The sequence below is a fragment of the Momordica charantia genome, assembly GCF_013281855.1.
Source record: "Momordica charantia cultivar OHB3-1 chromosome 4 unlocalized genomic scaffold, Mcharantia_2.0 BLBB01000004.1, whole genome shotgun sequence".
Classification (NCBI taxonomy): Eukaryota; Viridiplantae; Streptophyta; class Magnoliopsida; order Cucurbitales; family Cucurbitaceae; genus Momordica; species Momordica charantia.
In genome coordinates, this window is record NW_028275162.1 from 20,332,858 (window position 1) to 20,360,677 (window position 27,820).

General features: G+C 33.6%; 2 protein-coding genes across 2 annotated transcripts; one reads left to right on the forward strand and one right to left on the reverse strand.

The window, feature by feature from the left end:
- The first annotated feature begins 7,551 nt into the window (after positions 1-7,551).
- On the forward strand, positions 7,552-15,363 carry LOC111020073 (protein ESMERALDA 1). Its single transcript, XM_022296635.2, has 10 exons — positions 7,552-8,284; positions 9,456-9,525; positions 10,131-10,198; positions 10,349-10,437; positions 11,365-11,562; positions 12,231-12,435; positions 12,559-12,726; positions 12,847-13,014; positions 13,115-13,305; positions 14,686-15,363. The coding sequence occupies exons 1-10, from the start codon at positions 7,913-7,915 to the stop codon at positions 14,834-14,836; spliced, it is 1,680 nt and encodes a 559-aa protein (XP_022152327.1). The 5' UTR covers positions 7,552-7,912; the 3' UTR covers positions 14,837-15,363.
- Positions 15,364-17,802: 2,439 nt separating this feature from the next.
- On the reverse strand, positions 17,803-21,989 carry LOC111020074 (uncharacterized). Its single transcript, XM_022296636.2, has 7 exons — positions 21,707-21,989; positions 20,237-20,503; positions 20,050-20,105; positions 19,653-19,731; positions 19,428-19,566; positions 18,943-19,056; positions 17,803-18,279 (listed from the first exon to the last, which is right to left on the reverse strand). Exons 2-7 carry the CDS (start codon positions 20,431-20,433, stop codon positions 18,088-18,090), a joined length of 777 nt encoding a protein of 258 aa, XP_022152328.1. The 5' UTR covers positions 20,434-20,503; positions 21,707-21,989; the 3' UTR covers positions 17,803-18,087.
- Between the last annotated feature and the right edge of the window lie 5,831 nt (positions 21,990-27,820).

The window sequence follows — 27,820 nt, forward strand, 5'->3', positions numbered from 1 at the left end:
TGGAATGGTGTGATTAAAGCTGTGAGAGGATTTGCCCAAGTTATGTTCATTAAGATGGACAATGAGATAATGACCCTTTGACGCCATTTTATGGGCCAACCTCAAAATTCGAGTTTGAGAACTGTTGGGTGGGTCTTTATTCTACATAAACTACTTGCCTATAGAATACACTTCTCTTTAGCTCAACTAGTTGGAGACGTATATTTCCGACCAAAAGGTGGGGATGTATATTGAAAACTTAGAAAGTAATATGTGTGTGTGTTTATTTTTTAGTACAATACTATATGTATATCAGGAAGAACACAGAGTTGAGAAACTGATTTGTTATCAAATAATGGTAGGAAGATTGAGCCTGAAGTTAATCACTTGCTCATTGTTCATAAAACGCCCGAGATTAAAATTAGTTGGTGAAGTGGGCCATTGAGTCAAGTGTTAAATCTAATTATGATCATATCGACCACAAAATTGTGTGAAGCAGAAATGTTTGTATGACATGATGTGAGAATATGTTTGGCAAAGTTTGTGGTGTATTAGTCATGTGGCACTCACCTTGCCAGATCCTGTTACTTGTCTATATTTCAAACTCTCCAAATCTCCACTCAATCCCCAATTCCCCATGTGGAATGGGAAATTGTTTAAATAATAAATAATATAAATTACTAAATTTAAATATACATTGTTTGTTTTTAAATAAAATAATTAACCATAGTTTTTCTCCATGGGAAACCTTATCTTCGAATTGGGATTTTCTGACCTTGAAATTGGAACGAGTGCATTTCTATCTTGCATCACCCACCTATCATCCTTGAAATATAATTCATATGATTCCAAAATAATCTGTTTAAAAAATTTTGTGGTATAACTTGAAGTTGAAGGTTCTAATTCTCATCTTTTAAATTCTTTGTTCAAAAAGATTCACAATAGATACAACTGGAGAAGATTCACAATAGATACAATTGGGTTGTTTCTTCTAAAATAAGTCTTATTTGATTTTTAATTTATGAGTCTCCAACACATTCTTCTAACAAAATAATGACTTAATTAAAATATTTAATTGTATACTTTTTAAATACTCCTCAATCCATGATGGAAGTATAAAATCATTTTTTTATTTTTTCAAATTGTACATAGTTTGAAATCATATTTTATACTTTCATTAAAATTTTCATTAAAAATTTAAGTAACACTCGACTACCATCCACCATCACTAGAAATCAACTCACTTCTACTTTAGCAAGAGAGGTCTCTATTATACTTTGATTCATGCTACTTACATCCACAGAAGAATAGGAATAAGGTAGGGGAAAACACCCACACACCCTTCACGGAGAGGAAGAGAGGAGGGAAGCAGACAACTCTTCTTGTTATTGACTCTAACTCTTTTGAAAATACTTAAAAGATATTAAAGATAGAACTATATGGAATCAAATTATAGATCGAACTTTTAACAAATTACTTACTAAATTCAATCTAAATAAGTTAATTTAGCTTTTGCTCTTTTTTTTTTAAGTATAATAGCTTTCGTATTACTAGGATGAGATGGGAAATTTTAGATAACGTTTTATAATGTTTACACCATATTTATTCTAATCTACAAAGTCGTCTATCACCGAACCTCCGTCACCATCAATTACGGATTAACACGTGTACATCCATTATTTGTTGTCACGTGGGAAAGGAATGTTAAATATTAATTAATGAATCATTAATGTCATTTCTATTTTCAGTACAATTTTGTGAATATTACAACAATGCCTTGAGATCAGCTTGATGTAACAAAGCAATAACTAAGAGGGTAAAAGGGAAATTTCACCCTCCAAATGTTGTCCATTTCAATATTAATTTCGTTATTGTATCTCTTATGTCCCCAACAATAACAAATGAATGTTTTTATTATTTGTTTGACACTTCAAACAAAGCAGTAACCAAATACTATAATCTATATCTCCCAGGGGTGAAACTGAATACTTGAAATTCAAGGGATCCTGCATTTTCTTTGTTTTCTTCTTGCGAAATAACTGAGCTGAATGAATTTTTTACCATAAAATTAAATCTTCTTAACCTCCTTTATTTATAAATTATTATTGATCAGTTACTCCTTTTAATTTGATATACACAATAATCTTAATTTCATTAAGAATTTCTGTTCTTTTTTTTTATATAAAATTTAGCAATCCAATTTTAAAAATTGGATTCAAAGAGGTATACAAAAGGATGGTGTATTTCTGCACGCACAAAAAAATATTTCGACTTAAAACTTAAATTAAAAGTAAATAAGAATATTTTCTGGATTAATTTATAAATCTAAAAGGATACGTCATTGAACTAAATTAATATCATCTATTTGTCCTCCCTTATATATCATGGATCACCCATTTCCCTAACCAATATGAGACTTTGTTTGCACTCTTTACAAACCCAACAAATCTACCTTTTTTTTTCTTTTTTCAATTTCAACGACATGAATAGTGATGTTTTAATTTTATGTAAATAAATAAAGCAAGTTAGATAATCATCATTTGGATATATATGTCGCTTGATGACTCGCTTCTATTCAATATATAAATGATTTTAGTGCCTTATTATAGGGATAGTAGAACAACTCATTATTAAGAGTGTGACAAAAAGTTGTCAATATTTGTCATTTCACCCTATGATTTATATCGAAATGAATGACTATTTGATGATAGTTTCAGTGGTCTGCCTCACATCAATTAGAAATGGAGAAGATTCCTATTTGATGATAGTTTCAAGGATCCAAATATAACTTTACATAATTAGTTAGAATTAGAAGAAATCTCAAATATATAATTTTTTTTAGTATAATAATTTGGGGATTTGTGAGGTTCAACCTCCGATCTCCAGAAACTGAATACATACCAATTACCATTGAACTATGCTCATATTGGCATTTCAAATATATAATGAAGGTAGCCTTAATCAAAACCAAATTCTCCCTCGGTAAAGAAGACTAAAATAAAGTGTGACTAGTAGTTTCACTTCATTGTTCTACAAGAGAGAAGTTACAAACATATTTCGAACACCCAAACAATAATTTGGGGCAGCTACATTATTGCCGGTCTCGTTCCATAAATTTTTCAAAATTTATGCCTAATCATTTCAAACACAATAAATTTATTTTAACTAGACGTACATGACACCAAAACTCTAGCCGTATCCTAAACATTTTTTTTAACCTTAAAAAATGTCATCCTCGTGACATTTTCAAAGCCTAGCTCCATAAGTTGAGTCTTCGTAAATCTTTCGATGTAGTCATCTTTAGGGTGTGTTTGAGAATGATCATAGAAGAAGTGATTTTGAGAAAATATATTTAAGTATAATTAATTTTCTAAAATCGCCATCTAGGTGATACCTTAAAAATCAATAAAAAGTGATTTTAAGTTTTTTTAAAATCAATTTTTTAATTTGCCAATCATCGTCTTAGTGCATTTAAGATATTTCTTGCTTTTTATTTCCATGAGAAAAAAGTTAAAAAAAAAAAAAAGCCTAGGAACAACAATAATTTATATTCCTTCAAATGAGGTCCTCATCACTCTCCTCCTTGTTATGAATGTGAGGTCGTCACAACTAACTAAATTTGTGTATGTTCTTACCTTTAATATTTATTAATAATTAAATATGAGGTGTATTTAATTTAATATTTTGAGTTCTGAGAGATGTTATCAAATTAGGAAGAAAATGTATTTGAAAGAGAGGTTACATTATAATTACTTAATTTTGTATAAAATTTCTAAATCTAAAAGTTAATCTAAATAAATATAATACTTACAATATATTTTCTATCCTCCCTACTTTATTTATACAGTGGTTTGAGCTATACAATGTTTCAATTAAGTTGTTGTATTCGGGAGGAAACAGGGAGGAGTAGCTCATGTCTATTATAAACCATTGTTAGGTCCCTTCTTTTATCAATGTGGGATCCTTAACATTTCTCAACATTTATTCTAATTACCTAGGTTATTTATAATTCTCCCAACAGTATCAAACATATTTTACTTTTACCAATATACATATCCCTCAACTAGAGGTGCTTTGAGTATTTCTAACTTACAACTATCATATGTCGCTCATTGATCTAAATGGATCAAGGTAAATAAGAACGATTTAGAGAAAATGAGTTCAAATCTCATCATGTCTGTCTATCTAAAAAATTAGTTTTCTATGTGTTTTATTGATAACCAAATGTACCACGCAAAGCCCTTATTGAAATAATTGGTGCAAATAGTAACCTCAATTAATTAAATTATTTTTTTCTCTTTTTGAAAATTAGTTTGGGGAAAATGTGAGGAAAGAGATGTAGTAAATTATTGGAGATTGGCATTTTAAAAATAAAGAACATGTGGAGAAGTTCTCGAGCTTGCCATGTGGATTTCCCAACAAATGTGGCGTGCCTCATTTTCTTATAAAGTTTGGTACCTCCCAAACTCCAATTCACCATCTTCCACGTGTCAGTTTACTCTAAATGGTCTATTGTATAATAATAATAATGTAAAATCATTTCTTCGCTCCCACTTATATCTTTAAATATTAAAGACAATGTAGGGTTTGAATAGAATTTAGAATACAAATTTTAAAGTTCTATCTACTACTTTTGGTTTTGTATTATTTTTATCCTTAATTTTAAAACGTAAGAATCAAAATAATTACTTTTTGAAAGTACACAACTAAAATAGAAGTTCTGAAATTATAGAGATTAAAATGAACAAAAGTTGTAAGTACAGGAATCGAAATAAACGTTTTAAAAATACGAGACAAAAATTAATAAAAATCAAAAGTATAGGAACCAAAATTTTAAAATTGACAAAAGAACGATATGGTACCATATTCCAATGCAGAGTCATTTGCTAATTGCTATAATTTATATTTTTCATCTTTTAGTACTTATTTTCAAATTTTTAATATCATTTCACATATACAAAAATAAGAATTGAAGTCTACTGGCTCAATGAAAAAGTATAGATGCTTTAACTACTAAATTATGCTCAGATGGGTAGGAACTATTTTTTATACTTATAAGTGTGAGTTTCATTTCAATTTTTTTTTTCATATGATTTTAAATGTTTGAATTCGTATTCTAACAGTCCAGGTGAAACTTCACAAATCATCCATAAATCTTTTTTATCCATCAATTTTCTCCCTATTTTTTAACAACACTCTATAGCTCCCAAATATAAATATTAGCTTATTGTCATGTAATAAAAAAAAAAAACACCTAACAAATTATATATGGTAATAATTAATTAAAACAAAGACTAAGTGGTGAAATTTGACCAAAATCAATTTTGAAACGATTCCGAATGGAAATTTAACTCAAAAGATAATAACTAAATTGATACCTCTCAAATGATAAAAATCCAATTAAAATCGAGCTCAAACAATTTGAATCGACCATTCTCGGTTGATGTAGTTTGTTCATGCTTTGCTTTGTGACTCTCTGGTTAACTAGTCCAATCCCTTGTTCTACTATGATAATCTTGCTTTGTGACTTTCAATTAAGTTTCTTGAATCTTTGGCAATATTAAAAGGCCTAAATTGTTATCGTGATTCAAAAAATTAAAATCACCTAGAAGGAGTAGAACAACTCTTTCCCATATTGGCTTGAAAATTTAAGTTCAATCGAGTTGTACTTTAATTCTTTTAATGTCTATTTCCTAAGACAAAGAAAAAAAGTGCTCCAAAGGAATTAATAAGATCATAGACATCCCAACAGAAAGGCATCTCTTTAATAGGGTAAGCATGGGGTACCCTACGCCCTTCCATTAAGGTACATGTCCCCGTGCCCCTCCCCCAACCCCCAAAATTATAATTTATATATATATATATAATATAAATTAGTAAATTAAATAAAATTGCAACCACGATGACCTGGTCTTTCATTGTACCAAAATCTTACTTTATTTCTAATTTAAATTCTCTCAATTTTATAATTCTTTCCTTTTGGATTATATTCATTTTAATTTTAAATAAAATTTCCTAATCTTTCCGCATTATGGAATTAGGATATGAATATATCCTCTTTTTTAATTAATAAAAATAGAATTGCGTAGCCCTAACACCTATAATTGCAAAAATAGTAAAATAACATTTTTGTTTACATTGAACAAATCCGAAACAAGAAACAATTTATGCTGTTTTTAAAATTTCTGTACAATTTTAAAATGTTTTTTAGAATATGAAAAATAACAAATCTAAATGGTTGTTTAGATTTCGTAATAAAATTGGAAACGAAAATGTTACTAAACAGGTCACGCAACACCTTAATTCTTAATCTTTTTGGTAAAATCATTTTGATTTTAAACATATTGTAAATTTATAAAATTTTTAAAACTATATCATATCTCAGTCTTTAAATTTTGAGTTATATATTTAATACTATATTTGAAAGTTCAAATATACAATTTTGCTATTCATGGAAAAATGTCTTAATACTTTCCATTAAAATCTTAGAAAATAATGACATGACCTTTTTTTTAAAAAAGAATATTAGAGGGGTGGGTACAGGAAAAAATCATTTTCCTGTTGTTATAATATATATATATATATATATATTTTATTTTTAATGCTTAAAAATGTATAGTTATTTAATCTTCTTACCTATTTAACTAGTTTTCTTTTAATTATTAAACATGCTTTAATTTTATTTAACACTTTCTCATCCACTAATTTTCATAAATGACATAAAATAAATATATATTTTCAAATATAATAAGAACTTTAAAATTTTATAAAAATAGTATAACTTAAATTCTAACTAAATGTAACGAAAAACATATTGAAAAAAATATAAAATTTATGCTATATTTAAAAAAAAATGAAAAGTATTGATATTTTTTAAAAATAAATATTAAAATTGTATTATAAAAAATATTAAAATTAAAATTATACGAATTTCAAATATACATGATACCATTCAAGTTACCATCTTGGTCTTATAAACTACTAATTATACATATGGATGTTTTAATTAACAATAAAATATATCATGCATTTTATTTTTAAATTAATTAATTTCTTACTCAAATTTTAGCATTTTTAACCTATCAAGCCAAACCGAATATAGCTCAAGTGGTTAAGATACCTCTCTGATCAAAACTATATTTTATTCTAAAATTTTTAATTGTATTGTTCTTTACAATGTTGGATCTTTTAAAAAGAAAAGTCAATGAATTTTTTGAGATCATACATCAACTAACTATAAAACTATTAAGTTTGGTGTACACATATAATTTTTTTTATTGTAATAAACAAAGAAAATTAAGTCTTAATTTTTGTTTGATCAAAAGAACAAGATCCATCTTGTAATAATCTAGTTTGGAGAATTCTTTTTGGAATTATATTTATATAATATTAAAAATAACAAAAATCTCAAAAGAACAAACAAGAAGCGATGATATCATAGATTGTCAAATGTTCTTCCATGGAAAGAAAAAGAAGAAGAAAGAAGAAAGAAGAAAAAAAGGGTTAAACATAACACACTTTGTTAAGAAAGTGGATTAGAAAATTTAATGATAATGGGAAAAGGGAAGGATTTTTAATTGAGAAAAACAGCAGCAGAAGAAACAGAAAGCAAAAGGAGATTTAGACAACAAGTAATTGTAATTCTCTTCCCTTTGGAAATTGGAACCAAAAACCAAAATCCTTTTCTTCGAAAACCCAAAATAGCTCTTCTGAGAATACGAAGCTCTTCCATTTCGCCGTCCCTCGTCCTTGTTCTTCCCTTCAAACATCCTCCATCACAGCACGTGTTTCTTCTCGAATCAAGAACAAAAGGGTCTCTCTCTTTCTCTCTGTATTGCCCTTTTTCGCAGAGAAATCTGTTTGTTTAAGTCGTGGGACTTCCCAATTTTTGATCGATGTGATGTAGATTAGTGGAAATTGGGGGGGGTACCAAATGCACCCATATAATCGGCTGCCGAGCAGTGGCCACTCTACCCCGTCACCGCCGCCGTCGCCTCTCCGCTCCCCTCGGCTGCGGCACTCTCGGTCCAAGGGCGGCCGGTTCACTCCAGTTCAGCAACCGGGGCGGACCTTTCCCCAGCGCCTCGCTTGGCTCATCCTCTCCGTTCTACTCCGTCGCCAAGGGATCTTCCTTTTCGCCCCTCTTATCTACATCTCCGGTATGCTTCTTTATATGGGCACTGTCTCCTTCGATGTCGTTCCAGTCATCAAGCACCGCCCTGCTCCTGGCTCTGTTTATCGAAGTCCCCAACTCCTTGCCAAGCTTCGTCCCGAGATGGATGCTGACAACTCTTCCGCTGATGCGGTTCGTATTTCTCTCTCTGTATTTGGTTTCTTGGGTGTGGGGTTGATTTGCGTTTGCCCAATTTTAACGAATTCATCGGAATCGCTACGTGGGTGTTGTCGCTTCTCTCCATTTCTGAGTAGTGGGTAGAAGAATTTGCGAGATTTCAGATTTAAATTTGATTTGTTTCTTGGGATTGGTTGATTTGGCTTTCTTGAGCTTCTTCTCCGATGGCTGTGCTATCTTTTCTTGATCTACTGTTCTTAGTTTGGAATCATATATAGTTGGTCTTTTATTGGAGATTGCATGCTTAACGAATGCGGTATTTTGCACTTGCCCTGGCAATGACTGATGCACAAGAATTGAATTCTTTTGTTTTGTTTAGGGTATTTTCTTGAAATTATGGGAAAGAAATGTGTTCTCTGTTTTGGTTTTGTCATCTTTCTATCCGGGGCTAAAAACTCCCAAGTGTGATTTCCAATGAGGGACTTTCTTGAAATTAGAAAGTTGATAACTCTATTTCTTACATACTTCTGATCCTGGAATTTTAATTTAGCCAGGGCAAATTTTGATTTCAAACAACCATCTGCTGTAAGCTTATCACTTGACTAGAAAGTATGAAATGACTGCATCACGTTATCGACAGCTTGGGTGGAGTTGTAAAGGATATGTTATTTGAGTGTGAAAAAAGAAACTAGGCTTCTGTTAGATGATATATCCTGAAAATATTCAGGCGAGGCTGTTTTCTCCAACATAGATGAACAGAAGTCTGAATCCTATCTTCTATTGATGAAAGTTGGATAAAAAAATTGGTTATTGGTCTGAAATCTATTGAACTTTAGGATATTTTGTGGAAAATGATCAAAATTTCGAGTTACTTTGGAAGTGTGCAAACTTGGCTTTTTTTTCTTATGGGTCTCACCACTTATGGTTGGCGTGCAATTAAAGAAATTCTTTAATTCCTTTCTTATATCTGCACTTTTTAAATCTTCTGAAGAGAGTTTTCTTTGGAAATTGATGTTTTTTATTTTTTTTATTTTTTATATCTTTATTCCTTGACCTTTTGGTGGTTTTTTTTTTGTGAAAAAACGTGTGTTTCTTTTTTCTCTTAAGATGTTATGATCTAAATGTTATATGTCAATGCCTTTTCTGCTACTCTCTAGTTGACATTAAATACACAAAATAATTGCAGATATCAACAATATGGAAACACTCCTATAAAGGTGGTCAGTGGAGACCATGCATCAGCAATTCTTCAGGAGGTAGGAAACTTTTGAATGATTTTAAAATAAATTTCAAGGAAATCCCATTTACCATTACATTTTAATTATAGAAATCACTTTATGCCAAAGGTCCTCAGTTTCTGAGCTTGAGGTTAGTCTCAAAGCCACTTTGGGAGGTGGCGGCATCTCCAATTGAGTTCCTGTTCCTTCTGTGTTGATATCACTATCAGAATCTTACAAAGTTACTCTGCTATTTGCAGTATTACTACATTTTCTGCTCACTACCTTCGTCTACCTTTGTCCTCTTACCAGCTGTTGAGATAATTTATTATGACAACTGTACTCTATTTTCAAACACTCATCGCATATAACTTTTTATGAGAGATTGTATATTATTCTGATGAGATGCTGTTGTTGAACTTTGTCTTAGTTTAAAATATTGTGGTGTTCTGTTGTTGAACTTTGTCTTGGCTAATTTCTTATTACCTCCTCTTGTTACACCCTTTCTTATTCAGAATTGTTGCATTTTTCTAACAAATTATTCACTTGCCCTATGATTTTAATTTTTGTACTAATTTTTATTCAAATTTCTGTTTCATTTATTCTTTACAATTTCATGTGTGGTTTTCTGTTATGTTTTATAGGCCTACCTGAGTCAAATGGATATATTTATGTTGAGGCAAATGGTGGTCTAAATCAGCAGAGAACATCAGTTGGTTCTTTGACCTCTTCTTTAATTTCTTTCTTTCTTTAAATCAATCCTATGCTGACCCCGTGAAAGTATTGTTCTCTAAGAAATAGCTCTCTCTGTAAACAATGCTTATACTCATTTTGTGTTGTTACTGTTATCTACGTATTGTAGATTTGCAATGCAGTTGCTGTGGCTGGCTATCTTAATGCAACACTTGTAATCCCCAATTTTCATTTTCACAGCATTTGGAGAGATCCCAGGTCTGTCCACATTTTATTTTGTACTACAAATCTTAACACTGTTGTCCTTGCTTGATGTTAAGGTGCTAAGAAAAGGCTAATGCCTTAAACTTTTGTTAAGTTGTCGAGCATATGTCAATAACATAGAAATTTATTTTATGAATATGAGAACTTTGTTGCTATAGAATTTTTTAAATATATGCTTCAACTTTGGTGAAATAAATAAAGAGAAGTAGTTAGGAGTGTATTTAATATTTATGATATTGGTGTATCTTTTCCGTTGGGCATTTCTTTTCTTCATACTTGCTCAATTTATGCAATATTTTTGTATTGTTTATGTCCTTCTGAATCACATTAAGGTTTCTTTAGCTATGTTTAATATCTTGAGGAAAAGCAAGCAGAAAAGAAAAGAAATAAAAGCTCAATAAGCATTCATTTAAGTTACAATTGAAGTTATTTTGCATGTCACAATAGGAATAACGCAAGTCTTATATAGTATTATTTATTAGTTTCATACATTATAACTATTGCTGGGATTGATGATACTTACAACCATTAAGTTATAAGGAGATCTTTGTCATTGCTAGCCTTTTAATCATTGGATCAAGAAAGCTATTTGTTTATTAGCTCCTATGTAGTTACTACCATAGAAAACAAGTCAACAGTTTCCTTTCTTCTGAGGTGGGATAAACATTTGTTAAATTGGAAGCTGATGACATTGTTTATTAGATGCTATTTGTAGCTAATGACTTGTGTGTGTAATAAATTTCTGATTCTATTAGGTGCTATCAGGTGCATGTTGCTTCATTTAAAAATTATGCCGGGGGCAGTGCTGTGGCTGACTAGTGACTACTATGGCTTGCCTTTGATAGACATGTTGCGTATTGATTTGCACAATGCATTATTATTTCAAGGCTGATTTATTTAACTTTGGATTTTCTTGTTCAGCAAATTCAGCGAAATATATGATGAGGAATATTTTATCAAGACCTTAGAGAACGATGTACGCATTGTAAACAAGATTCCGGAATACATAATGGAACGCTTTGACCACAACATGACTAATGTCTACAACTTCAGAATAAAGGCATGGTCGTCCATTCAATATTATAGGGATACGGTGCTCCCAAGATTACTTGAAGAACTGTGAGTGGTCTATGGTCTAACTATTAGCTTGTGGTTTCTTGACAATCACAGACATGCATGGTTGAATTTTTGTGGAAGGGATTTTTCCCCCATCATATTTTCTATGTGATCTTCATATGCTAGTTGAGATGTTCTTAAAATTGCAATTAACTTGAAATAAACTTGTAGCTGTTCTTAAGAACAATGAAGAATATGGGTGGTGAATGTCCCCAAGAGGCAGCCCAGTTGGCAAGGGTTTGGGCTTGGGTCTCTTAGTCATACTGGCTTAAAGGTCTCAAGTTCGAATTTTCTGATGAGTTCAATATCCAAAACCCTTGATTTATCTCGGGTCCGAGCCTCGGGGCAGGCGCAGGTGCCCTTAGTATGGGGGAGCAAAGGTCCGATTCCCGGTTCTAAAAAAAAAGAAAAATAATAATAATAATAAAAAACATACTGGTGGTTAATTGTAGGAACAAGTGAACAATAATGTATGCCTTATGAGTAGACTAAGAATTTTCTTTCGAATACAACTTTTTAAAACAATTTAAAGAAACAATTTAAAGAACTCTTTCCATAGAATAGGTGGAGTACGCCATTGTGTAATGTCTGGTGGGTCCCAATCTGCTGGTATTCATGCTGTGAATAATTTAATCTTAATTGTTGAAATAATTTGGAGTTCATTGTTACAGGGTTATAAGAATTTCACCTTTTGCAAATCGATTGTCATTTGATGCTCCTCCTATTGTTCAACGACTTCGATGCTTAGCAAATTATAAAGCGCTGAGGTTCTCTACCCCCATATTAACGTTGGGGGAGATTTTGGTCGCTAGGATGAGAGAACGCAGTGCCAGCAATGGCGGCAAGTATATTTCTGTTCATCTTCGCTTTGAGGAGGTATTTTTTTTTATTATTATTTTTTTTATTGAGTGTACTTTCATCCCATAAATGATCTTACGACAAGGTTGCCAGTTTAGTTGCCTTCTTCCACTTTCAAACATGGTTAACATCATGTGCCAGGATATGGTTGCATTCTCGTGTTGTATTTTTGATGGTGGTCATAAAGAGTTGGAAGACATGAAAGCAGCCAGAGAAAAAGGATGGAAAGGGAAATTCACAAAACCTGGCAGGGTTATACGTCCTGGTGCCATAAGGACCAACGGGAAATGTCCAATGACTCCTTTAGAGGTGCTTGCAGTTTCTGCTTTTGCATTTTTTCCTGCTATTCGTCATGATGCTTCACTAGCATTTTCAATTCTCTATAGCTTGCAGTGTCTTGTTTATGCATCTAATTCTTACATTCAACAGGTGGGTTTGATGCTTAGGGGAATGGGCTTTGACAGAAGCACATTTATTTACTTGGCATCTGGAAAGATATACGATGCTGAGAGAAATATGGCCCCGCTTTTGGAGATGTTTCCAAATCTACTTACAAAGGATATGCTGGCATCGCCTGAAGAACTTTCTCCATTCAAGGTTTTGTGATTTTGTATTCACAGTTATTTGTTTTACATTTTTATATTTGATTGGGGACTTGCTTTATTCGTCTTTTATTGACATGAGTTCTTGTTTTCAGAATTTTTCTTCCAGGATGGCTGCTATAGACTATACTGTTTGTCTCCACAGTGAGGTGTTTGTGACAACACAGGGTGGCAACTTCCCTCATTTTTTGATGGGCCATAGAAGATACTTGTACAACGGACACTCGAAAACAATCAGGCCGGACAAGCGGAAGTTAGCATTACTTTTTGACAACCCTAACATTGGGTATGTGTTACTAATCCCAATCTCATTAGTCTAAGTCTGATTAGCATAGCTTTTAATATGTGTTGAACTAAGATTAAGTTACAAATATCGAGAGGCCTGGAAACCTTCCAGAACCTGTCATTTCAAAACTCTCCAAGTAAGGCAAAAATTGTAAGAACTCATGAAGATGACAAGATGAAGAATTTCACTTTTTTTTTTGGGAGAAACTTTTCGTTTATTGAGAAATCTCCCCCATCCAATGGAAATTATATAAAACACTTCCACTGAGCAAGGAGAGAAGATAGGCTATAGCAGCAAAAGTAAGTAGAAAATTTACACCAAACGAGAGCGAGAGACAAAGAGATAAAGAATCAAAGAATTTCAACTTTTTGAGGTCTCAAGGAAAGACCTACATGAATATGACCCAGCGTCTCATGCAATCAAACTCTTGTTTCCTGTCTTGATGGAGAAATGTGTGAGGTATCTCCTCACTTTTGGAATTGATAATAGGAATAAGAAAAGCCCAGAGGCAATACAGGTACCCCACCAATTCGGGAGGGTGGGTGATCTCTCCCTAACAACTTCCTTGCACTCACAACCAAGCTAATTATCTTCTAGCCCCCCTCCTTCCCCTTTTCTACCACCCACTGTTCTATTGCTGGTCCCACTCTACAAAACGGTTTTTCCCCCAATTACACATTTGCCCCGATAACAATTCCCTTTCTACCCCTTCTAGAGTAAGTCTTCATAATTGGGGCCCTAACAAAATGGTCAAGTCACCAATGATCAAAAGGGAGCAACCCCTTCTGAAATTTCCCCATCTTTGTAATTATAGACCAACAAACGGTCTTCCAACTCTATTCACAAGATATCCATCAAGAGGCTTCACTTCAGCTATCTCCACCCCTGACTATTTAAGATGTTGCTTTGGTACACTAGAATGCAAAACCGCAGCCGCAGCTACCGTTCTGGTACTCTTGGTTGCAATGGGACTCCCAGTCTCCCACAGTGGAGGTCTTGAAATTACTTCCTCATAGGATGAGAAAATGATGTTATCATAGTTGAATTGCCTAGTTTCAAATCCAAAGATCTCCATTTGCAATTTAATAAATTCTCACGGCGTTCCTAAATTGCTTTACGCCTAAATTGTTTTTATTAAGTTGAGGACGCATATGAGTAAGTAAGGCAAGGCCTTAACAAATATGATTTTTAGTTTTGTTCATCTTTCTGGTTAATAATAGCACACTTGGGTTGAGACTTGATCATGAATGAAACCTCTCATCTAAAAGTATGAATCTATCTTCCTTTTTTCTAGAAAATGAATGATTTCCATCTATCTATGCTGTTTTCATTCATGTACACATGGCTAATCTTGTCTTTTCCTGTTTTCTTTTTTTCCAGATGGAAGAGTTTCAAAAGACAAATGTTGAACATGCGGAGTCATAGCGATTCCAAGGGATTTGAGCTCAAAAGACCGAACGACTCGATATACACCTTCCCTTGTCCAGATTGCATGTGTCATACCAACAAATCAAACGATACAAGATCGTGACAAGCCCCTTGATTTTCGAAGCGGGAGACTTGATGATGTCTAATACCCTTGGAAATGTAATGTTGTCAAACACAGAAAGCTGCTAACCCTCCTTTTTCTTTTGTAATTCTTTCATTTTTTCCCCTTTCGACACACGGCCGAGAGGGCACACATTGATTCGGGATCTTCAAGAATTTGTAGTAGGGGGTCACATTGATCTGGTTCTTTCTGAAAATAGGTTCTGTGGGGGGAGTTGCATCTTTTTTGGTATTCGATGCCACAAAGATTGATTCGGGACGACCACAGTTCTATGTCGGTTGAGAGGTTTTAGGGTTTTGGCTGAAGCATTGTTTTTGTTCTACATTTGAATTGCAGCTGCTGTATCTAACAAGCTGCAGAAGACACTTTTCTCTTCTGTTCACAACAATAGTTTTGGTTTTCTTTGTTTTCCAAAATTGTGGTAGGTTTTTAGGTAGAAGAGTGCAAATGAATACTGTAGAAGTGTGTGTATTTTTGTTAGATATCAATCATATTCTTTTTTTCTTTTATTGCCATTTAGTATCATTGTTCCCTTTCCCTTCCATGTTTTTTTATGTCTCTATTGTTATAATTACAGAACATTCAAGTGTAAAGGACTTTTTCAATTGCTTATATACCTCTTGTCCAAAAGATTTTTAGTTTACTTTTACTATTGAGATTCTTGAAGCTCCCCATAATCTCTCAAAGTGCCATATTGGAGAAACGGATGCATGTAACTGTCAAGAGCTCGTATGCAAGTGTAAACGGATGCCTACTTAGATGTGTATTTGGATTTCTGCTCGAAGCCTACTTAGATGTGTATCTGGATTTCTGCTCGAACACCCGAAAGACGAGGAGAAAAGATTAGTGATAAGGCGAGTAGAGCTCAACTCCGCTCCGACCTAGGGAACATATTGACCAATAGTAAAAATCTGTCAACATTCGTTAAGACGATTCTACTATTAGAGGATCTTCTAATAGCCTGCGAAAAATCTGTTAAATGATAGGTATAACATTTGCAGTAGTAGCGTGTTGATTCTCAAGATTTTTTTCTTATAAAAGATAGGCAGTTTCTTGCCATCCAATTTAAGCTGAACTTGACACTAGTTCTGATGTAGTACTAACTTAAGCATTAATAGAATAGTTAGTTGAGCACCACATCGGTCCAAGTTTGTGACACTGATGTGTCACCCTACTCAAAAAAGGGCATCAACACCTACTAACAATTAGATGTAGATCAATGGTTTGCATTAATATGGATGTTATTGGAGAACAAGTTATATTATATTGGACAAAATACACTTTTGGTCTATGAGATTTTAATTTGGTGTCTATGTAGCATTTAAGGTTTCAAAAGAGACATTTTACTCCTTAGGTTTGGAAAATGGTTCTAAATAATCTTAACATAATTGGAAGGTTTCTTGACTAAATTAAATATGATGTATCGTTGTTAATGTTTCTTTCTTTTTTTTTTTAATCGATGTTGCTGATGTCTCAGTCACCCTTCAATGACTTCCTTAATTGGGAAAATTTCTAGTCCTCCCCAAGATTGAAATTTTACATACTACCTCCATTAAGGTGTGCCACGTGTGAAGTGGTTTTATTATTATATAAATAAAAGTGTATATACTTTTTTGTAGAGCCCACATATTTTGATAATATTACTCCATCTTATCTCACTTTCTCTCTCTGTTTAATGGCCATTCTTTCTCCTATTAATTATGTGATTATTTATTTATTTTTCTACACTGTTATTTACATCTTCACTTCTCTCCTTCTCATTCTCATTTTTATTTCCTGTTTCTTCCTTCAAATTTAATTTCTTCATTTTTTTCATTGTTATTTAATTCTTTTTTAAATCCTAACTTTCTTTTTTGGTACAACATAGGTACGGGTTTAAGTTCAAACCCACAATTTTTTAGTCAGGATATATACCTGTTGAGCTAGGCTAGATTTATATTTGACATCTTCACTTTCTTTTCTTAATTTCACTTTCTTCTCTCTCTTCAAACCAATAAAATTTGTATTTAAACAATTATATATAATATTATCTATTTTATTTCTAAAATAAGAAAGAATATTTGTTTATTTTATTTTGATATTTTTTATTTTGTTTGCAAGTATATTTTCAAATAGCTAAATAATTATTTTGTAATTTAATCAATATTATAATTAGATTTTATTTGTTACCTTTTTATATGTTCTTTTGTATTTGTAACTTTATTTTCAAATAAAAACAAAAATATTAAAAGTAAATACAAACCTATTTTATTTTTTATCCATTTTGATATCCAATTTTATTTATTTTATTATTTTTTAATATACATACAAATATGATAAACAATTTACATATATTAAAAAATACGTCATGGATTCTATGTTATGGGTTGACCATTGATTTGGTTGCTAGTCTTTCGATGGTTCCCAACCCCTTTTCTCAAAAATCTCATTTCCTTCCATGAGAAATTATGGGAAATTTTTTAGTAGTATCAGTTGAGTTCAACAATATTTTTACTCAAAATGACAAAATTTATAAAAATGATGAATCTAAAAAATATAAAGAATTAAACATAATATACTTAGAGATTTACTTTTTCACGGGGAGATTAGTACATCCCAATATTTTATGCATTCAAGAAAAAATGAAAAAGTATAAAATGATTAGAATGAGATAATAATAATAATACTAATAATAATAATAATAATAAAAGAACCAAAAAAAATGAAAAATAGATAGAAAAGTCATACATAACTCTCAAATGATGAGGCCCAAATCGTTAAAGTTGAATGATTTATTATTATTTTTATATCCGTGAATGTCCCGACCAGCTTACGTACACCTCATGTTGCCACCTATGATAAAAGCATAACTAATCTTATAAATGAATAGTAATTTTTTCTTTGATAATAGTAAAGTGATTTTTAAAAAATTCAATCTAAAGCTCACAATTCACTAAATATTTCACATCTAATCAAGCTAAAAGTACTTCTTTCGTTTTCTTTCTTCATTAATCATAAACAATATTGCTTCTCCAATCGAAACTATTTGACATATCTATTCTTGTTTTAAGTTACAATTCTGAGGGAACAATAATTTATGCGGGAAACTAATCTAATAGATTAAAGCGATCATTCATCGAACCTGGATCACGAATGCATATGAATCAGGAGAGACAATCTTTCGAGCGTATAATGCTGCTCTTTGAGAAAGCAAGACCGAGATGTCGACAAATTAATGTGTGTGCTATGAACAATTACTCAAGAAGCTTATTGCAGGTTCCAACACCAACAGCAGCAGCAAGGTGCCAAGCTGCATGAAGAAATGGAGTTTTGGGCAAAGCATCATCAGCAATGAAAAGCACACCACCCAAAAGTGTTGACATCTTATGGACATTGTGAGCCATCCTTAAATCTGGATCTTTCAAAGCTCTTTTTGCAAATATTACCTGAGTTATAAAAATGAAATTATAAATTATATCAACAAACCACTAGTATTGTATTTGTCAAAATCTAAACCGTATATAGTTGGTGAATAAAATTTTAAGGAACATGCCAACTTGAACAGAGTTTCTAGATATATCATGCGTAGTTATGATTGCAACGTCTAAAACCATGCAATTAGATAAATGAATAGTAATTTTTCTTTTGATATCTATGAATGTTTAGACCTCCTTGAGCACATTCCAACTAATCTTATAGGACAACCATTTAACCCTACTATATTTAGTTGTCAAGAAAACGGGTAGAATTTTAAATTCTACACTAGTGGCCACAATTGTTTGAACTCATTCCTCCTTCTAAAGCTATTACCCCACGTGAGCAAACAGACAGTAATTCTTAGTAATATTTGATAAATGCAACTTCATCCATAAGTCTTTTTATATAATGCTGCCAATTGACATCAGAAATATACAGAACCAGCTCCTATTGACCCATGTGAGCAAAAAGACAGTAATTACTAGTAATATTTTTTAAATGCAACTTCATCTATAAGTCTTTTTATATAATGCTGCCAATTGACTGCAGAAATATACAGAACCAACTCCTATTGACCAATGAATCATGCAAAGGAATGAGTAATAGATAAAAACCAGCACCAAAAAAGTTACCTCCATCACCCCAGTGTGAACAGCAGAAACCATAAAAGGCCTAACAGGCAGTAGAAATGCAGATGCAGCCATCAACAACTTCGGGTTGTCGTTTCTGAGAGCTCCTGTCAGACACTGCAAGATGGTTTCTAGAATTGAAAGTTTGGCTTTTGGAAACTACTACTGAAACATCAAGTGAGACATAAGAAAATCCAAGAATCTTGCATCGCAAATCAGTAAATATAACTACAGAAAACAGAAATATTATTAACAAACGTCTTTGGTACTTTTAAATTAAGCAAAGACACAATAAATCATTGAAAACTCAAAACTTCACAAGTTGAAGCATAATTGTCTTTTTATTTGGTAGCATTGATATTCAGAGATACCGTACGATGACCATCAGCATAACAAACATTATCCTGGACACTAGAGTAAAAATTTTCATAGCCCACATTATCAAGTTTTATGCCTTATTTTAATAAACAAATTCATTTTTAACTTACTACTGTGGCTGTAGCTATCATTGTATAGTCAGCCCATCTTAGGTATTGTCTCAATTTTCCTCTGGAAGAATGATATAAACTTGAGGCAACTCCTACTCCAATTAATGAATTAGCATATAACTTCATTGAAAAATTCTTCCTGTGTTCAAAGTATAAGACAAATAATCAGACAAACACCTGGACAGATGCATCTATTGTTGCAAGAAAACTTTCGGCAGTCGTTACCTTGGTGCTTGGATTCCAAGAGCAATAAAAGGTAGTGAGGTAAGAACGTTCGCCACCCTCTCTGCAAGAGTCTGATCACCTACCAATAAATTAAAAAGCAATAAATATCTAGGAATAATTTACAGCTAATGCCAAAGAACGGACCCCCAAGATGTATCCTATTCTGGTAGTATGGAGTTGGGATGTTCGAGATCGAAAACTTGATAACTAAAAACACTCTGTCTGTTGGAGCTGGCTTTGGGGTTGGTGAAGCTTACAAGAGGATGAGAGTGGCCATGAGTATGAGTATATAATCTAAGAAGTGAGCCCCCAATCCCCCAATATTAAAAAAATGCCATATAACAAATCTCATTCCAGGAAAACATACAGTGAAGGAGAAGCATTTTCAAGACTATACCTTGTATACAACCCCCAACAGGTCTCAAGCAGGCTGGTCTTTGCTCCCATACCCATCTGAAGATCATGGAAAAAAGCTGTTAATACCATGGTATGGTGACATTTTGTTCTTCACTCTATTATGTGTAGTTGTTAAAGCTGGTGGCAATCAGACTCGAGTAGCAGATCCAGTTTATATGTTCACTTACTGCATTATCAATGGCTGATTCGCACCTATAACAGAACTTCCACAACTCGACAGAGAAAAATCTCCATCGCGTGTAGTTTTTTCCAATGCAAAATGTGAATCAGGCACAACCTTAACCCCGTGCAGACCTTCAAGGGCTCTACTAGAGGTTGATTTATTCTGGGGACTCATCAGAGTTTCAGTAATAAGCTGAATCATTTTCAGTGCCAGCAAGAATCTGCTGGCATTAGACAAAACAAGTGTGTCCAGTGCAAACTTCTATATTGAACTGCACAAGTGGAAATCACAGTTACTTACAGTTGCTATAAACATTAACAAATTAACTCACTTCAAAATCAAATCTTCGTTTGAGGACATAAACATTCCAAAAATTAAATACAAAAGGAAACCCATTGAGTTGCACGCGCTTTGCGCTTTGGGTAAGAAGAAAAGAAAATTGGCAGCCAACCAACTTTTTCCACTGCCTATGTGACCTTACTTCTTTCAGGAAACCATTGCTTAATCAAGTACAGCTCAATTCAATAAGCTTGCTGATGAGGGGCAGATAGATTTATTTTTAAAGAGAGAGAAATGAAGTTTCTTCTAATTAAATTGCGAAGTATTTATCTTTATGAACAGTGGGATCCAATTTTTGGTATATCACGTAAGTTGGTGGTAATAATAGCTGTGTATATCTTTGTGCTTGTGTACCACAAAAGTTAATACTCAGGAGAAGAGTTAATACTCAGGAGAAGTTTTAGGTGATATGTATAAGAATCAGTGAACATCCGACAATTCGAAAATTTAAATAATAAAAAGTTCCTATATTTTAAAAAGATTCTCGTACATCTCTAAACTTTCAATTTTGTATCTAATAGTTCATGCTTACATCACCGAATATCTTAGTTTGCTAGAAATCAGATCATCATATCATTCTTAAATTATTCAACCAGCATGTCAGGTAAATATTAAACTAATGGGATTAAGAGTGCAATTTAAACTTATTAGATACAAAATCAAAATTCCAGAAACACTCACCGGAACCAAATAGACACAACCTTACAAGTCCAAGTAGCTATTAGAAACCTTTAATTGACCAAACATGAAAGTTCAAGTATCAAACTTGTAATTTAATCAAAGTTAAACCATACTCATGCTTACTGTTCAGACTTTTTGGTTATTGCCATCTTAATTTGGAAGCAGGATGGACAGAATCAATCACGAAGAATATTATCAAACACCTTACCGGCATTACAAAAATACCCATTCGCACACCACGCAGTTGGACAAAACGGCGTCTCCAAAATTCGACATTTCAAGAGCAACGCACGAAAACAACAATAACCGAGAAAGGATTCGACGTTGAAAAGGGTAACAGATCGAAGAAATAAAAAAAATAAAAAAAGGGGTAAAATTAGGAACTTCACTCAAATTAGGAACTTGACTCGTGAGTACAACCCTGAACATGATTCCGGTGGTAATAAGAGATAACCTGAAAGAAGATACTGGCGAAGACATTGAGACGCGGCGGCGGAGAGGAGGAGGAGGGATCAGCGGCGAGATTCAGGTGAGCTGGCAGCGGTTTCAGGCGAGATTGAGGAGGATCAGGGGAGGTTGGGAGCAGGAAGATGGAGGAGAAAAAGAATATGAGAGAGGAGATGCGAATTAGTGAAACGAATCTTCTTCTTCCAAAGCACGCATATTCGCATTCCGAATCTTAATAGTTGGTGAAATCTCCCCGCCAAAATGTGGCTGTTATCTAAAATAATTAGATACAGGATCTTAATAGTGTCCCTCACGGAATATTTTTAGGTTTCTCTCCTACTTCCAAAAGTATAAAATTAGGAACTTGACCACCATTGAAGTTCATTATTTAAAAAAATAAAAATAAAAGTCTATTTTTGCATTTATCTGCCGTTGTTAAACCATCGATAGTGACCGTTGGTCAAATCATATATATGTAAGGAACCAAGTATTTTCTATATAAAATTATTAATCACTTTACAGCAATCTCCTCCAATAATTTTTTGTTGCCGGAGGTTCCACCTCTTGATGAGAGATACGAGACACTTTTTCTTGATGTAGTTACACAAAAGATCATTATTAGATTAATATTTACAGATTTGTCTAAATAGGGCTTGGCTTGTGATGGAGCCCATATGAAAATTACCAAACTACCTATATTAACATATTTTTAATAAAAAAAATAAACAATTTACAAAGAAAGAAAACAACCAATTTTATTCATTCCCAAATTGTTGAAACTCTAGTCTCTTTCTCTCTCCGAGTGAAAACTCACATACCTCTCTCTCTTTCTCTCACTTCCTCCACCGTCCCCTCTCTATTGCTGCAAATCGAGCTCGAGGTTACAGATCAAGTTGTCAAAGATCTGGATGTCAGCTACAAGGTGAGCCACATTAGAGAAGTTCGCTACTAGCTGCAGCGGTTGTTGTCACGCGTCGCTGTACGTGGGTCGTCGTCGACTAGATGTTGTAGCACAAGGCAAGCCACTAAATAGAAGATCATCTGCCAACCTAGGGTTTACTGTCATCGGGTTGCATCGTCGTAGGGGCTCCTACCGTCAGGTCATGTTGTTGAGATCAATACGCACTACTGTAGGAGAGTTGTGCTGTAACAGGTTGTTGCAAATGGGTGTTTTCGTTCGAGTTGTTGGCTTCTTGAGCTGCTAGCTATTGATCATAGACATACGGTGTCCCGCAGGTTCGTGGGATGCTATTCATGGAGCATCGTTAGAGATTGCAGATTTGGTTCAGGCGTCGTAGGTTGCTGTAGATCGCCGTCCATAGTCAACTTGGGTTGCAATGTCGTTACTGTAGGGTCGTCGAAGGAGGAAATAGCTGCAGATCTTAATCATCGGGGAGATGCACTATCGAATCTCTTTGTCACATCGTGATGGATCGTCATTGGGGTTCCTTGGTCGTCGATTTTTGTGGTTAAATAAGTCATCGGGATGTTACAGTATTTAAGAGGTCGTTGTCGACGAGGGGAGGGTCGACGGTTGGGAATACTGGGAGGGCGGCTACTTGAGAAAGGGGGAAAAATGAAAACCTAGAGTTTTTTTTTTTTTTTTTTCAAAGAATAAGAAGGATGACCTATTTTGTGGGGTCTATGTTGTGTTGTTATTGAGTATATACTGGGTATATATTTTGTATAGGTATATGGAGTATATTTTGGATATATGCATCATATACTTCAAAGTATATATATAACTTAATATTTTTATATAACATTGGACGAGTATATGTTTATCATCGCGTAGAGCATATTAAAAACTATATATTATACAACATTCGTCAGAAAAGGGTTGGAAAAGAGCTATTACCTGTATGACTTTTTAAAAAGATATATATTATATACCATATAACAATACAAAGTATATATTAATAAACATAACGAAAAAAAAAATGTTGGGTCATGGGTTCAATTTAGGCTCATTTTTATGTGCTGAAAACAATATACTTGGCCTGGACCTTTTTGTGGGTGGTATTTTCTAGGGCACTATCATTATGAGTTAAAACAAAACAACAAAGTGGCTGTTTTTTTTTTTTTTGGTTTTCTCTTCTTGGGGTGCCGAAGAGCAATAGCAGAAGGGGGGAATTCTTCTTCCCTTGTGCGTGTGAGGTGCTAAAACAAAGAGGTTTAGTGGGCATTCTCTTGCAAAAATCTCTTTGGTACTTCTTCTCTCTTTTGTATCAACTTCATTGATGGTGAGTGAGAGAGGTATGTTGTTTTAGCGGATTTTTCTACTGTAATTTTCTGCTCATTGTTGTTGAGAATACTCCATGTATTTGTTATTGCTCTTGGTGATATGAATGGAATGGATGAGTCGTCATAGTGGATGTAGATCACGTTGATCGAACCACTATAAATCAATGTGTCGTTTCTTCTCTTTACCTCATTTATTTTGTTGAATTTATCGTTGGAACTTAGTTAGTTGCTATTATATATTTTTCTTAAATTTTTAATGTTGTTAGCGTAAGTTGGATTCACCCAACAAGTGGTATCAGAGCCTCGTTTGAGTATTTTTACAGCAAGCATTTATCAGAAAAATTTGGAAAGATTTTTATTGGTGAATCTTGAAAATGACTACTAAGTTTCAACTAGAGAAATTTGACAGTAAAGATGATTTTGGATTATGGAAAAGAAGATGAGAGCGCTTTTAGTGCAACAAAAGGTTGCACAATCTCTTGATGATCCAAATAAGCACCCCGCTGAATTGAAGGAATAAGAGAAGGAAGAAATGCTTGATTTAGCCTTTAGTACATTGATTTTGTATTTGTCGGATAATGTTTTACGACAGGTTGATGATGCCACCACAGCCTTAGAGATATGGGAAAAGTTAGATAAGTTATATCTTGTCAAGTCTTTGCCGAACAAGATATATCTCAAGGAGAAATTCTTTGGTTTTAGGATGGATCCTTCAAAACCATTGGATGCAAATTTAGATGAGTTAATAAAATTGTCTTTGATTTAGCTTCAATATTGGAGAAAACATGTCGGATGAAAATCAAGTAGTAATTTTGTTAAATTCACTATCCGATTCATATAGAGAAATCAATACAACAATTAAGTACTGAAGAGACAACTTGGATATGGAGATAGTTCTGAATGCTTTGAAATCAAAAGAACTTGAGATCAAGCTAGAGAAGAAGGACAGTGAAGCACGGTATACTCAGGGCTGAGCAAAGAAGAAAAATTACAGCAAGTAGATAGGGAAATCATGGTCAAAATCGAGAGCCAAAAATAAGAAGTGTCACAATTGTCAGAAAGAAGTGCATTTTAAGAAAAATTGTCCTTGGGAAAGAACAAACAGTCTAACCAGGAAAAGACCGAGGGGGAGAGTTCAGCAAATGTATTGGATGGTTACGAATCAGGTGAGGTTTTGTTGGTTTTAGGGAATGAATGGTTAGATGATTGGGTTTTGGACTCAGGTTGTCTTTTTCATATGACACCTTCCAAGGAATACTTAAGTAACTTTAAACCGTTGCAGGCTGGAAAAGTTTACCTTGGTAACAATCAGATCTATGAGATCAAAGGGATTGGCACGGTGAGACTGAGACTTCATGATAATTTGGTGAAAATTTTGATTGATGTGAGATATGTCCCTGACTTAAAAAGAAACTTTATCTCTCTTAGAACTTTAGATACGCTTGGCTATACCAGCAAGATAGCAAATGGTGAGATGAAAATATATAAAGGCTCACTATTGAAGCTAAAGAGAAAGCTAAAAAATGGGCTTTATGTGCTGAGTAGTCAAACAGTGTCAGGAAATCTCTCACTTGTCTCTGATGATGTGGATATAAATGTCAGAGCTACAAAACTGTGGCATACACGTTTGGAGGCATGAAAGAGTTGAGTAATCAAGGGATTTTAATCTTGAAGCAAGTGGATGATTTTCCTACTTGTGAACATTGCATCTTTGGCAAGTCTACAAGGGTAAAATTCACAAAGGGAACACATTGCACGAAAGAAATGCTTGATTATATTCATGCAGACTTATAGGGGCCAACAAATGTGAGTACTCATGGAGGAGCCAAGTACTTTATATCCATTGTGGATGACTATAGCAGAAAAGTATGACTTTATTTTTTGAAGCATAAAGGTGAGACAGTGTTAAAGTTGAAGGATTAGCTTACTTTGGTTCAGCATCATACTGGGAAGAAAGTGAAGAAAATCAGGACTGATAGAGAACTTAAGTTTGTAAATCGAGAGTTTAATGAACTTTGTTCGAAGCATGGTATTGCTAGACACTTAATAGTTGGTAACACTCAACAAAATGACCTTGCTGAACGTATGAATAGAACCATTTTGGAAAGGGTAAGGTATTTGTTATCCCAATCAAACTTGCCCAAGTCGTTTTGGGGAGAAGCAACAGCCACAACGCGTTATTTGATAAATAGAACACCTTCATCAACTGTTGAATTCAAAACGCCTGAGGAGATGTGGAGTGGAATAAAACCAAACATTTCTCACTTGAGAGCTTTTGGATGTACTGCATATGCTCACATAAATCAAGGCAAGCTTGAACCTAGAGCCTTAAAGTGTATCTTTATAGGCTATCCAGAAGGAGTAAAGGGTTACAAACTGTGGTGTTTGGAATCGAATAGAAGCAAATGTATAATAAGTAGAGACGTTAAGTTTGATGAATGAAGTATGTCATACTCAAAATCAAAAACATCAATAGAGGAAACATCTCAAGGCTTAGACACATTTGAGATTGAGGTAGAGCCCACTTCAATCAAAAGGCAAGTCACTTCTAACAACATACCAAGCACATCAACAAGTACTGAACCAGAAGTTAGTACTTAGTAGATTTATGAGGATGATGGCAGTGATCGGGAATCAGAAGCACAGGGGACTGGGCAGACTGATTTGAGTGATTATAACCTCGCCAGAGATAGGGTGAGAAGAACCATCAGACCGCCAGCAAAATATGATGAAGCAGACCTTGTTGCCTATGCACTAGCAGTTACTGATGAACTTGCAGAACTTGAGCCATACACCTACATTGAAGCTATAAAATACAATGATAGTGAAAAATGGGAGCAAGCTATGAAGGAAGAAATTGATTCATTAAACAAAAACAAGACTTGGGAGCTTGTTAGCAAACCAAAAGGTAAAAGACTTGTATCTTGTAAATAGATCTACAAACGTAAACCTGAACTGATAGATGACGATGAGATGAGGTTTAAGGCCAGACTAGTAGCAAGGGAATACACACAAAAAAGAATGAGAAGATTATAATGAAATATTTTCACCAGTTGTCAGACATACATCGATAAGGGTGATATTAGCTTTGACTACCCACTTTGATCTTTACCTTGAGCAAATGGATGTCAAAACTGCGTTTTTTCATGGTGAACTTGAGGAAGAAATATATATGAAGCAACCACGAGGTTTTGAGATAAAATGTGAAGAAGACAAAATATGTTTGTTAAAGAAGTCCCTTTTGGACTTAAACAATCTCCTAGACAATGGTACAAGAGATTTGATAGTTTTGTATTGTCTAAGGGGTTTAAAAGAAGTATGTTTGATCATTGTGTGTATTTTAAAGAGGTACGACGTGCAACCAAACTTTATTTGCTACTTTATGTTGATGATATGCTTATAGCTTGCAGGGATAAAGTAGAGATAGATAAGTTGAAGGTGGAGTTGAGCTCAGAATTAGTTGAAGGTGGACAGCAAAGAAGATATTGGGCATTGAAATCTCAAGAGATTGGAAGGTTAAATCTTTGTTTTTGTCTCAGAATGGGTATATTTCAAAGCTATTGAACATGTTTAATATGATAGATTCAAAGGTAGTAAAAACTTTGGCACCACACTTCAAATTATCTATTAGAAAACTATGGTTCTTGAGAAGATTTCTACTAAAGATAATATTGCTGATGCGTTTACGAAGTAGAAAATTTGATAAATGCATGAACCTGCTTCTAATTGAAGCAGGCTAAACAGTGGCCTTCAGGATCAGAAAATAAGTGGTGTTACATTCATTCATTCTTGAACCAAGGTGGAGTTCTTAGCGAGCTGGATTTTTTTTGCAGCAAGGTGAAGATTTGTTGGGCTATGGGTTCAATTTGGGCCCATT